At 41.0% G+C, this 13394-nt stretch overlaps 1 protein-coding gene across 1 annotated transcript in view; it reads right to left on the bottom strand.

Moving 5' to 3' along the window:
• The window catches only part of LOC117516642 (R3H domain-containing protein 1-like), a 118777-nt gene that overhangs the window by 29738 nt on the left and 75645 nt on the right, over nucleotides 1-13394 (bottom strand). Inside the window, exons 23-28 of the mRNA XM_034177509.1 lie at nucleotides 9983-10158; nucleotides 9174-9322; nucleotides 8989-9085; nucleotides 8710-8794; nucleotides 7575-7822; nucleotides 5859-6047 (exon numbers count right to left, since the gene is read on the bottom strand). Coding sequence (XP_034033400.1) covers nucleotides 5859-6047; nucleotides 7575-7822; nucleotides 8710-8794; nucleotides 8989-9085; nucleotides 9174-9322; nucleotides 9983-10158 — 944 coding nt within the window. The remainder of the gene's footprint in view (nucleotides 1-5858; nucleotides 6048-7574; nucleotides 7823-8709; nucleotides 8795-8988; nucleotides 9086-9173; nucleotides 9323-9982; nucleotides 10159-13394) is intronic.

Below are 13394 nucleotides of genomic sequence, written 5' to 3'. Positions count from 1 at the left end.
AGTATTTAGTTGTATAACCACAGTTTTTCATGATTTCTTCACATCTGCGAGGCATTAATTTTGTTGGTTTGGAACCAAGATTTTACTCGTTTACTAGTGTGCTTGGGGTCACTGTCTTGTTGAAACACCCATTTCAAGGGCATGTCCTCTTAAAGTATTTTGACATATCCAAACTGATCCATGATACCTGGTATGCGATATATAGGCCCAACACCATAGTAGGAGAAACATGCCCATATCATGATGCTTGCACCACCATGCTTCACCTGTCTTCACTGTGAACTGTGGCTTGAATTCAGAGTTTGGGGGTCGTCTCACAAACTGTCTGCGGCCCTTGGACCCAAAAAGAACAATTTTACTCTCATCAGTCCACAAAATATTCCTCCATTTCTCTTTAGGCCAGTTGATGTGTCTTTGGCAAATTGTAACCTCTTCTGCACGTCTTTTATTTAACAGAGGGACTTTGCGGGGGATTCTTGCAATAAATTAGCTTCACACAGGCGTCTTCTAACTGTCACAGCACTTACAGGTAACTCCAGACTGTCTTTGATCATCCTGGAGCTGATCAATGGGTGAGCCTTTGCCATTCTCCCAATCCAATCCAGTTTATTTATAGAGCACATTTAAAAACAACAAAGTTGACCAAAGCGCTGTACAATCACATAAAATAAATAAATAAATAGATTTGCAACAATAAAAGTTTTTAAAACAATAAAATCATCAACCCTCTAGTCAAAGCCAAAGAAAACAAGTATGTTTTAAGACGAAATTTAACAACTAGAGGTGACTCCGCCTGCCTGATACAGAGAGGCAGGTCATTCCAGAATCTGGGACCAACAACAGAAAAAGCTCTATCACCTCTACATTTGAGCTTTGTCTGAGGAACTACAACGTGATGAGGAATAAGACACGAGCAGGTCAGACAGATACCGTGGAGCAAGATCATTAAAGGGGATAGAGAATCAAAATCATCTTTTTCATGTTTTTGGTGTTAGTTCAGAGTCACCCCCGCTGAGGGGAATACACACGAAGTGCCAGCAAGTTTCAGAACCTCTATTTCAATTATTTCTCCTTTTTTGAATTGTCCCTAGAAAACAGGCCAGTCCATTTTTGAGAGAAAACTTACGTCACTTTTTCACCAATAGCCCCCCCCAAACACACCCACAACCATCCCCTTTCACACACACCCCTTCAAAATTAATTATTCATAAGGTTGTGCCCACCCACTCGTAACACTCGAAGAGAAGCAATGGCGAGCTACAGGTGTGCTTTCCCAGGCTGTTTTAGCGGACTACGATCTTCCCACGGAAAGCAATGTACGCGATCACTGGCTTTTATTCATTTTTAACCGCTTCCCCAGTACATACAACCGGCGACTATTTCTTTGCTCTGCGCATTTCACGGAGGACTGTTTCACAAACCTTGCACGATTTCGAGCTGGCTTCAGTCGGCATTTAATACTCAGTAGAGGGTCAGTTCCGACTCTGCGACAAAAATCAACCCCAGCAATCAGTACAGCCTGTGAGTATCACATTTTCTTTTGTTTTAAATTTGTGTTGCGCCATATTCCTGTTGTAAGAATTGCACGTTAGAATGGCATGTTAAATCTGGTTTGTTCCTCTAAAGGGAATGAGTTAACCCCTTAGCAGCTAGGGATGTGTATCGAGAACCGGTTCCTTTTGGGTATCGTAAAGAAATGACTCGATCCACCGACATCAATAAGCTTTGTGCTTAACGATTATGTTATCGGTCCTTCAGAGTGGCTGTTGTTTTGGGGGGTGTTTGTCAGGAAAATGATCATTTCTGTATTGATTACAGACCCTGCAGCGGGTCCGTAAACAACTTTTCTGCAGCGCGGCTTTGCTTTGAACCTTCAACCAATCGAAGCTGTGCTTCGCAGATTGAAGCAATGCTTCGATTATTCTTTCTTTCGCTTAATTTTCTCCTGCTAAAACCCTAAAGAGCATACATCTGTGAGTATTATTTACCTTTTCTATGTTAAACCGACCTGTTATGTTCTTCTGAAACAGTTGATAGATGTTTTATAACTTAAAAACGGGAGCGATGCTAACGCGTTAGCATGTCTATGGTATTTTCAATGTTAAAAGTTAGCATTGCAGCTGTCATCACGTTAGGGTGCATTTGTTTTCAAACTGTAATTTCTTAAATTTATTTTGTTTAGATATTAATAATCTAATGATTATATACAATTTTTGAGAAAGAGGCAAAAAAAAAACCTGAATAGAAACAACAGAATATATAAAAGCAATGAAAATAAATAATGCTTTCTTTTCAGTGAGAGCAAGGGCAGACAATCAAACAATGGCAACCGATCACCGCCATCTACTTGCATTTCATAATGAGGTTGCCAAATAAGCTCAGAAATGACGCCATTAAAAAAACAAGGCATTCTAAACCCAGCATAGTAACATAGCTGTTTCAGAGAGCCTTTTAGGTTTTAGGTTCTGAGCCATTACAGACCCAACCAATTTTTTTGGGCTACATATCACATCACAGAACAAGGATTAATGGCTCATTCAACCAAAAATAGTCCAACAGTTTAAGAACAATGTTTCTCAATGTTCAATTGCAAGAAATTTATGGATTTCATCATCTACAGTCCATAATAATCAGAAGATTCAAAGAATCTGGAGCTCTTTCTACACGTATGCGGCAAGGCCAAAAACCAACATTGAATGCCCGTGACCTTTGATCCCTCAGGCAGCACGGCATTAAAAACCAACATCATTGTGTAAAGGATCTTACCGCGTGGGCTCAGGAACACTTCAGAAAACCACTGTCAGTTAACACAGTTCGTCGCTACTTCTACAAATGTAAGTTAAAACTCTACCACGCAGAGCGAAAGCCATACATCAACAACATCCAGAAACACTGCCGCCTTCTTTGCTCATTTGAAATGGACAGACGGAAAGTGGAAAAGTGTGCTGTGGTCTGGCGAGTCCACATTTCAGATTGTTTTTGGAAATCATGGATGTCGTGTCCTCCAGACAAAAGAGGAAAAAGACCATCCAGATTGTTACCAGCACAAAGTTCAAAAGCCAGCATCTGTGATGGTATGATGGTGTGTTAGTGCCCATGGCATGGACAACTTGCACATCTGTGATAGCACCATCAATGCTGAAAGGTACATCCAGGTTTTGGAGAAACACATGCTGCCATCCAAGCAACGTCTTTTTTAGGGACGTCCCTGATTATTTCAGCAAGACAATGCCAAGCCACATTCTGCACGTGTTACAACAGCGCGGCTTTGTAGTAAAAGAGTGTGGGTACTCCACTGGCCTGGCTGCAGTCCAGACCTGTCACCCATTGAAAATGTGTGGCGCATTATGAACTGTCAAATACGGCAACATAGACGCCAGAGTGTTGAACAACTGAAGTTGTACATCAAGCAAGAATGGGAAAAAATTCCACCTACAAAGCTTCAACAATTAGTGTCCTCAGCTCTCAAATGCTTATGAGTGTTGTTAGAAGGAAAGGTGATGTAACACAGTGGTAAACATACCACTGTCCCAGTTTTTTTGAAATATGTTGCAGGCATCCATTTCAAAATGAGCAAATATTTGCACAAAAACAAAGTTTATCAGTTTGAACGTTAAATGTCTTGTCTTTGTGGTGTATTCAATTGAATATAGGCTGAAGAGGATTTGCAAGTCATTATATTCTGTTTTTATTTACATTTTACACAACGTCCCAACTTCATTGGAATTGGGGTTGTAGAAATGTAAGGGCTAACGGCCATGGCACCATTTCCGAATGTCAGTCACAATGATGATGTGCAGCAGTGCATAAATAAAAACCAGTCTTAATGTATGGTCCACCAAGATAAATCTTTAACACAACCTCGGCTGCACTTACATCTTCACTGAAGGGAAACACAGTAAGATGATAGTCTTCAGGAAACCGTTGTCCGACATGATCTGGTGCTCCTTCTGCACCACCCTCTCTGCATCTGTCAAGATTTCAGAATGTTCAGATAAGGCTTCAAACCACAGGATAACTGCATAAGAATGATGCCGCACATAATCGAAGAGATTACTGTTGGTTGATTATTGTATTACATGATAATACAAATCAAATTACTCATGGATTATACTATTGGTGCATTCAGGTTGCACTTCAAACACTTTTGATGCACTTTTGCTCAGCAGAATTAGCTCCCATGGGAGCAAATTATAGTATCCAACATCAAGCCAGAACAAATGTTATAATACAAAAAATAAAAATACAGGAGATGCAACCCAGGGAGTTCCAACAGAGCTTAAAGCCCCGAAAGAGAACAGAGAGATGCAGGGCATTTTGATGTTGGTCTGGACACTACTGGAGTGCTCCAGTGTTGCACCGCAAGTAATAGCAAGCAAATAGCAAAAGCATGCCACTGCGCTAGTTTCTGCATGCCACCATAAAATTAGCATTTGAAAAAGTTAAGCAAACATTTTTATACAAGTCAAACATTAAATAACATGCTTCTACGATATGCAAAATTGTAACTCAGTGTTACAGCGTAATAGATGTTGGTATTGGGACCAATACTAGTCACTATGTAGAGTTATTCATGTTTGTCTTCTCCTATGATGACTCAGTAATGCACTAGTGATGATTTTTGGTTAATGGATTGATTATTTTACCTAAAACTAAAGCTAGTTTGTCATCTTATGTCAAGGTTAGTGTAACATGAAATTAAATTGAGCAAAATGTTCAACCCAACAGCAAACAAGATAATATATTGAAATATTGATTGTACATCATGATTCATTCAAACATTAGAAATTTTGAAGTATTTTTCAGTTTGTGCCAATAAAGTACCTTTTCCAGATTTTGCATTGTGTGCAACATCAAATCACAACTACCGAACCAGTCTACAGGAGGCTGCTCTGCAAAACTAATACACGAGGATCACTATCACTATCAATAGCCTTTAAAAAAAAAAAAAAAAAAAAAAGGTCTCAACAGGAAACATTTGTTGTTCAGCAAATCTTAAAATTCTGACCTGTAGTTTATTAGCAATGCCTTGTGATTATCTTGGTCGCCTAAAAGGGCCTATGGACAAGGACATGGAATAGGGGTGACCAAATCGACCCAAATATCCATTGATACTAATGTTGGTATTTGACCAATTACACTGGTATACAAATATTTAGAAGTTGTCTGCTTCAGAAATAAAATGTGCTATTTATTATGGATTTTGGCATGTTGAACTCAAATATGACATTAACAATGGCTAATTGGCTATTGTTTCCAAGATATACAGGGTTTTACATTTTGCATCTACATAATTATATTGTGTTAACAGTAGCTCTTTCATGAAAAATCATAAACATCTGACTTTGTATATTTCGCCTGTTCTTTTTGTAACACTTTAAAAAGCAGCAAAAAGGTTATATAAATAAATTCTTAGTAGCACAGTAGTAGCATTTCTTTAAAACTACAGCCAATCAACAATTTCAAACATTTTCATTCTCCGTGGCCCAAAATTTGTAAAGTTTGACTATTTCAGAAGCATTTTGGTTGCGGACACTTCAGTTTCTGCTTTAACATGCACACTTAATAGTACTCGTAATTAAAATATGCACATCCCATGTGAGCAGTGACCGCCTTACATTCACTGGCTGAAAAGTTTAAACTCAACTTTATGCTCATGTTGCACCCTCAATGTCCATGCATGTTTTGTGTGTGTGCACGTGCGAGACTTCACGCGCAACACATACAATTTGAATGGACTCAAAATGACTTTTGGCGTAGTAATGTGAACAGTTTGCAACCTGCTCGGATTTTTAGAAGCGTCATGGTTTAAGTTTGGGTTCTACCACCTGCAGACGAACTGCGACATCTCAGTTTACCTTCAGCTCTGTCAAAGGTGACAAACGCCACTCCGCCCAGGCTAGTGGATATTTGACCTCCTGCACGTCCCCGCCGCGACTCCTCCGCGAGCTCTGGAAGTGCACGATGAGCTTGTCAATCATCCTACTGGAGGAGAGCGCGTGAGGCACACCGGAAACAACCACCGTCCTCTTCTCAAAGGACTCGGTCTGCATGTTGGCCGCAAACATAACTTCGACTTCTACAACAAAACCAACAACCTCGACTAGTTTACCAAACAATACAAAGGCCCGCTGTCGCTTCCGTCGCGTCTCCTCAGTTTCACTTCACTTCGCTACAAGCAGGCTGCTGATTGGCTCTGAACATGTTGCAGTGACTGTCATCCTCCAATAGGGAGTCGCCATTTCTCCATCATTCAGTCGAACGATTAAGTGTTAATGTAAACCAGAAAAAAAAAAAAAGGGCCGCGGGCTGAAATAAAATCTCTACAATGTAAACATCAAAGCAGCATTCACAAACTTTTGCCTCAAACAAATGCACACAATTTCTTAAAAACCCGTATTTTGTGATTACAGGGATAATTATATTTTTTTAAAAAAAAGTCAACACGTGTGGTGCAATCATTTATTAGATAAAAAAAAGAAAAACCCACACCAGAAACATCTCCATGAACCAAACAGAAATCTAATAAAACTAAGTAAGAATGACAAAAGCTTGATTGCATTTTTCTTGTGCCTATAAACATTTTAATTAAATATTTGTTTTTGTTTTTTTTGTTTTTAAAAAAAAAAGGTGGCCTGGGCTGAGTGCAAGGGGGGGGGGGGGGGAATGAAAAGATGAAAATCCAGGCCCTGGTCCAACACCAATTAAATCTCAACCCTTCAGTGCCAAGTGCAACATTCACGGTGCAGAAAAGTGACTTTGACCTCGTAGGTAGTACATCCATCATTCAGTGGATATTGTTGGCATCTTTTTGGATGTGCTCTTGGGATGTTCATTCACGGAGTTTCAAACACGTTTGTCTTCAATGTCATGTCAGTTTACGCTGCACAGATTTACATGACAACCTGGGATCAAGCTAGCACAGCTGCAACACTTAGGGATGCTTTTGAAAGTTAAAAACAAAAAAATACAATACTTGCTGAGAGGTGATGATGGCTGTACTTCAAATGCAATACCGTACGCTGCCCCAGGTTTAAATTTTTTGAAACTAAGCATAAAACATTCCTCAGATCTGCAAAACAACTAAATTACAGGTACGTTCTGCTTGATATGATGCTGTCAGTCTAAAATCTGCAATTGTACACAATTTCCAAACCCATCGCCAACCATCGACACTTTTATTCAGCAAACAGATTTAATAAGAGGGGGGATTATGTCCAATGTCAATAAATAGAATAGCTGGTACAGGAGATCCGAATTTAGCAGTCACATTTTTACAAATGTACCCAAGTATGAGATGGTTCTCCAGTTCCACCCTGCACAGATCTATTGGCCAGAAAAAAATAAATAAAATGACATTCGTTTTTTTTTTAACCATCTGATACGATTTAGATTTGGAGAGTCTGGCACTTTGAGCTGAGACAGTCCAGACTGAGGCAGCAGAGGCAAGTGGTTGGATGTGCATTAATTTGGGTTTCAGCGCTTCTTGCGCACACAGACAAAGAACCAGCCTACAAACGGGCTTTGTCCAAATCACACAGCTCACCTTATGTCTGTTACTAGTTCGGAGTTTAAAGGTAGTTGGGGAAGCTGCTGTGTTGGATCGTGATGTTCTGGGCACCAAACCGAGAGGGGAGCGTGGAAAAGACAGAATCCCCACTGGGGTTCAGCCCAGCTCTGCTCGTGTTACCCGACCAGGGCCGTCGGTCTGACAGCCGCTGGATGATTTCGCCCCCTTTGCAGAGTTGTGCCAGGAGGTGGTGAGAGTCTGTAGCGCTGATCCCCTCTGTCTGATCTGTCACTTCCCAGGTCTGACTGCTCACTGCGGACAAACAGATGGCACCGTAAGCAGCCCAGAAATAAAACTACTGTCACAGGCAAAGAGCAAACGTCAGACCAGCAGCGCTGGGAGGCTTCAACAAACTGCTGCCGTCAGCTGAACGGCTTAAAGGCAGAGGGAAACCAAATGTCCAGGCCTGCTGCCATATGCAGAAATTTAATTTCCTCTTATCTGACATATTATACAGGACTTAATGGTTGAGTAAAAAAATGGTGCATCTAAAAAATAAGTCGTCTTCGTGCTTCCAAAAAAGTTGCCATTTCTGACCAGAGAGCAGCAGTGGACCCAGTGAGTCCGCTCAGTTTTTAGTGGACTCATGGGACTGTTGACAACAACACCTGAATATGCAGTATACATATATACACATACATCTTGATAAGTTAAAAAAAAAAAAAAAAAAAAAAAAAAACCCTGCCATATTGAGCTAATCAGCACATTTCCATACAAAACTATAGGGGCTGCAGGTTCCGCTTGCCAGGTGTGAATTCTGCCCTGTCGGTAATATATTCTGCTTACATGCACAAACAGCCATCTGTTCCACAGCTACCAAGCACACCGTGCATATTTTCACACTAAAAAGATGTAATGCTAATCAGCCAGATTCATCAAATGCATCTTACGCAACCTTTCTTTATTAACTCTACTGAAGGGAAAAAAAGCTGCTGATGTTTCACTCATTCCTGTCATAATGTGCAAAGTCTAAAATTGAAGAAAATTGAGTGGCATGGTAGTGGAAAAAGCTGGAATGCCTTTGCTAGGCAGCTGTACAGAATACACACATACACATTTTTCCAATTTCACCTTTTCTGAACTATACACTAAATGTAAGTCTCCCTCTGGATGTAAGTCTCCCTCTGGACTTCCTATACCTGCGTGACCTACACTGAGATCTGAAGACAAGGGTTTTCTGCTGGCCTTCCTCCCATGTCCGCCACGCCAAACTCCGAGTGGGCCCTAAGGAGGACAGAATTAGGATTAGTAGAATTAGGAGGCTCATTATTTGTGGTAGGGAGCACGGGGTGAAAGGATTAACTCCTGAAATTAAATATATATTTAGATGCTGGAAGTATATAGAACATGTAACTAAAGATAGAACTTTCAACATCTTCACTGGTCAGCTGGATTAAAGTTTCGGCGTTGTGTCTGACCTGGTGTTTGGCGACCATGTGGGCGGAGTGGATCAGTGGAGGTCTGACGGATGGTTTGTACTGCAGAGGTTGGCCCAGTAGAGAAAAGTGTGCTTCACCTGTAAAGTTCGGTCAAAATGAATCAGAAGATTAGCAGCTACTCTGACTTCAGATCAGTGTGGTGCGTACATCCTCACGTTGCTGACCCTTGTCCACTGTGGCAGAAGGCTGTAGGGAGCGGTGGGTGGTGGTGTGGGCCCATGACAGAGATAGGAGAGATGATTGATGGGAGGCCCTTGATGCTGGGCTGCTGGCCTGGCGAAGGAGTGAGGGCCGGAGACGAGGGCAGGCTGCTCTACACCCAACATGCCGGTGGTACGACGACAAGACGGAGAGGAACAGAAACACTTTCATTAAAAAAAAAACACAACCTTACCAATTTCGTCGGCAAACTGGATTGTTGTTGAAGTTGCTGCTTTAATGTACCATTTCATCCACATTAGCTCCCCTAATGTACCATTACAGCCTAACGCTAAGGACTATTTTCTCCTCGTTTTATGTTACAGCGGCGCAGGCTTCATTTGCAGAGGCCTATTTACAACAACATTTAACCTGCCTGCAGCGCCACAGAGGCGGAGCTTGGCTTGATGGTGACAATTCACATGGCACATAGCTGTCCACGCTGAAGACAATGGAATTAAATTGGCTTTCAAATTGCTTTCTTGTGGCCGCCCTTAACTTTATGACATACTGTATTGTTCTATACGGTAAACATAATTAATTGAAAATTATCTGGGAATTGCTGTTTTCTGGTCGGTGCCTGTGGGCCACTGGACAAATTAAATCCCTGAGCCTTTTTTGAAAACTCAAAAGGTTATAAAACACAAACTTATTACTACAACGTACAAAAATTCCATTTCCATTATTTGAAATTCTGTCATCCGTTAATCGCCCTCGCCCGTTCTGTTCAGTGGATCATCTGTGACTAATGCGGGCGCCCGTGCAGCGTTTGTACCTGGGTGTTGTCTGGAGGAGGTGGGAGATCGGCGGGCCTGCGGCCACGCTGGTGGTCAATGTGTTTGTGGTTTGGTTGTTTCCGCTGACAGGGGGAGAGCGCCCGTGGCTGCTGGCAGGCAGGTGCTGCCATTTGCAGCATAACCATGCTGCTGCCAGGGGGCACCGGCAGCAACCCTGCACACAAAATAAACAGTGCTTACACTCCACCTTCCAAAAGCTTTTAAATGTTCAGTCTGTGGTCCTAACTCCAGACACACCTTAAAACTGGCTGCATTCAAAAGTTACACCAAATCGTAAATAGAAATGTCCCAATCTGATCGAATCTGATCAAGTTGGCCAAACAGCATTTTTGATTATATCATATCCCAAGTTATCGTGAACAGTCATGGCAGATGCTGCTTCATGACACAGCCACGGTGCATGTTTTAAAAACCCTCTGCTCTAAATATGTAACAAGTGATCTGTAGTGCACGTCAGTCTCCCTCTGTTTGATAAACACGAAGCGGTAAGAGGTGCTCACATCTGACATGGTGAGAGTTTCAAAAACATATTTCACGTCACTTCAAATACACACAAACTGATGAACGGCGTGTGTGATACAACCTTCCTCCCGGTCAGTCAGGTAGCAGCTTCTACAAAAATTGCTACATTCCTCACCGTGGTGCATTTTTTAGGGGCATAGCCAGCGAGGAGAGCTGAAAGTGCCCTGGCCCCCTTCTTGGAGTAGAGGTCCACTTTTGAAGACTTTTTTTTTTTTTTAAACATACAGTAATAATGAATTTTTATTAACTAAAATGTCATTTAGTCACCATTACTGAGTGTCACAGTTTTACTATTATAATTCTGCAATAACTGGAAATGATAAGACAAAAAATGTATCAGTTTACATAAAAAAAAAAGAATACAAACATTAAGAAGGGACTTGGATTGAAGGTTTATTTCTTAATGCATGGCAGAGCTGTTAAAAGTGACAAGCATATACAAAAGACTGTTTAATGTACTTGCATTCTGCTATGTGCAAGTGCAATAACAAGGAAATTACAAGTGTTGGATCAGGACTCTATTGGCAAATACTCAAAATTAAATTACTCTGATCAGGATCGGGGGCAAAACATAAACAATAAAAGATACCTGATTGGGACATCCCTAATCTTATATTTTGTCAGTATTTTTTCTTCCTAACAGACGTGAGTAAAACAATCATCTTTACAGAGGTGGAAAAATAAGGAGATTAAGATGAGATTTCCAACTGTATAAAATAATACCATGGTTCTTAACAACTGGTCATTCCTGGACACGGCGCTTACATTTTTGTGTCATGTTTGTATCTGACATCTATTGAGTTTATTTTAGTTCCCATAAAGTCACCATTTATTTATCCTTACTGTTAAAATGATAGTCTATATCAGAGTAAATCCGTTTTTACCCTAAAGCTCAGTTTCAGCACTTCTGTTCGGCTCCACACATCCACACCTCACCAGCGAAACATTACTCCAATGCTCTCAGCCCCTGAGCAATTAGGTTTTAAGTGCTGTGATTATAAGGGAACATCCAGAGTGCCAATAAGTGTCTAGTCCAGTTTCCTGCTAAATCCTCCGTGTTGATCCAGGAGATCCAATTATCTAATTAGTTTGTGACACACAAATCCGGACAGATGTGACATCATAAACAATCATGGCAACGGCACACGTTGCGGCGACGCCACCTCCTAATGCTCCCTGAACTCAAAAAGTACAACATATTTAAATCTAATTACCTACTGTTGACATAAAGCTAACAGCTAGTGCCACTGTTGATTTAAGAATTATTGCTGGCTCCATAATAACACTTACAAGGACAACAGGCCCTCACATGTAATCCACAGATTATTTCTGGCCTCAGTCTGGCCAATTAAAAAATGTTTACCAGTGACGCTGTAGGTAAGGCGGCTGCATGACCTTCATGTGACCTCATTACTGACTAGCTGAAATTGATGGCTCCCTCCAATTTAGACATGAATAATAAAGGTCATTGGTAAGGAGAACGCCCCACCTCAGCCTCTGGACTGTGATTATGAGCCTTTCAAAGGCCAATGCAAAACACTCAGTGTGTAGGATTCACTACAGCAGGACTTTTTCTTCCCCTCTCTCCTTGAAGGTTAGTCATTTTAAATTTTATTTTGTAGAACATAGCAACTTACTCCCCTTGCAACTGCAGAGGAAAAAGTGGATGTGGAAAGCACTTTAAACTCCAGAGACTTATCAGCACGCCTCAGTCTTTTTCCATTTTGAAATCCGAGTGCAAACCTAATCAGTGGTCTGATACACATTCACTGGCAAAATAAACCCAAGGAAGTTATTTCATTATGACACCGTTGTCTTGGTGATGAAGGAATACATCTTGCAGTTACTGGCACTGAGAGATGGTGGAAATAAAGGATATCTGAACGACGGCGGTGACAGTGAATCTCTCTGGCAGCTAATGCCAGAGGCGAGTGTTACATATGTCACTTTTATGTGCGACCCTGCTGTAGATTAGAACACCTGTGAGCAGACGGATCACAACACAGGGAGTAATGATTTCTACTGGTCATACTACGTTCTGTCTAGCAGAGAATAACAGATGCATTCCAGCTGTGCTGGTACCCAGAGATTGGAAGCATTTAGATTTCAGAGATGGCGAGTGACCGTCTGTTCACTGTGGAATATTGTTTCACTTAATGTTGGGTTAACACTGCAGATAGCAACATACATATTTTAGTTCATTATGTCTCTGGTCAGATTCTTCCATGGTTAAAAAAAAAAAAACAACTAAAATAAACCTAGCTGATGAAACCTAGTGAATGTTTGGTTTAACTCCATCATATTTTCCACTGTAAAACACTGTATGGTGTACCCCAGGCCAGAGCCGGCCCAAGGCATACGCCAACTACGCGGTCGCTTAGGGCCTCCACGGCCCCGAGAGCACCGAGTCGTTGTGATAAAAAAGTAAATATATACATTAAAACAATATTGAATAATTTAAACGAAATTGTATTACACCCGAAAAAAATAAATTCATTTTGACAAAATACCAATACTAGGTTAATTGATGCCTCCTGTTGGCTGCTGCCACCGTTGGGCAAATTTAGATGCACCGCTTGGTTCTGGTGGTCGATGACTAATCGTGAGGAATGAAGTGAGTGTAAGTAATGTCTCAGAAAAGAAATTATCCCTCTGGAGCGGAGAAAAGAAAAAAGAAGAAGTTGGAAAACGAGAAAAAACAACAAGACAAAGGTAGGTTTGCATGTCCAATATTACAATTTTTGTTGTCATTATTTGCGAAATGCTCCGTTCGTTTAGTGTAAAGTGCTTTAGGTGTCTTAAAGTCAGAGGCGATTGCTTTAAGACTGCAAGGGAAGCTCAGCTTCCCCTAAAATGTCAAAAAATAAG

This window comes from Thalassophryne amazonica, chromosome 1 (genome assembly GCF_902500255.1).
Source record: "Thalassophryne amazonica chromosome 1, fThaAma1.1, whole genome shotgun sequence".
Lineage (NCBI taxonomy): Eukaryota > Metazoa > Chordata > Actinopteri > Batrachoidiformes > Batrachoididae > Thalassophryne > Thalassophryne amazonica.
Note: the sequence above shows the minus strand (reverse complement) of the source record. Positions and strands in the feature narration are given on the sequence as shown.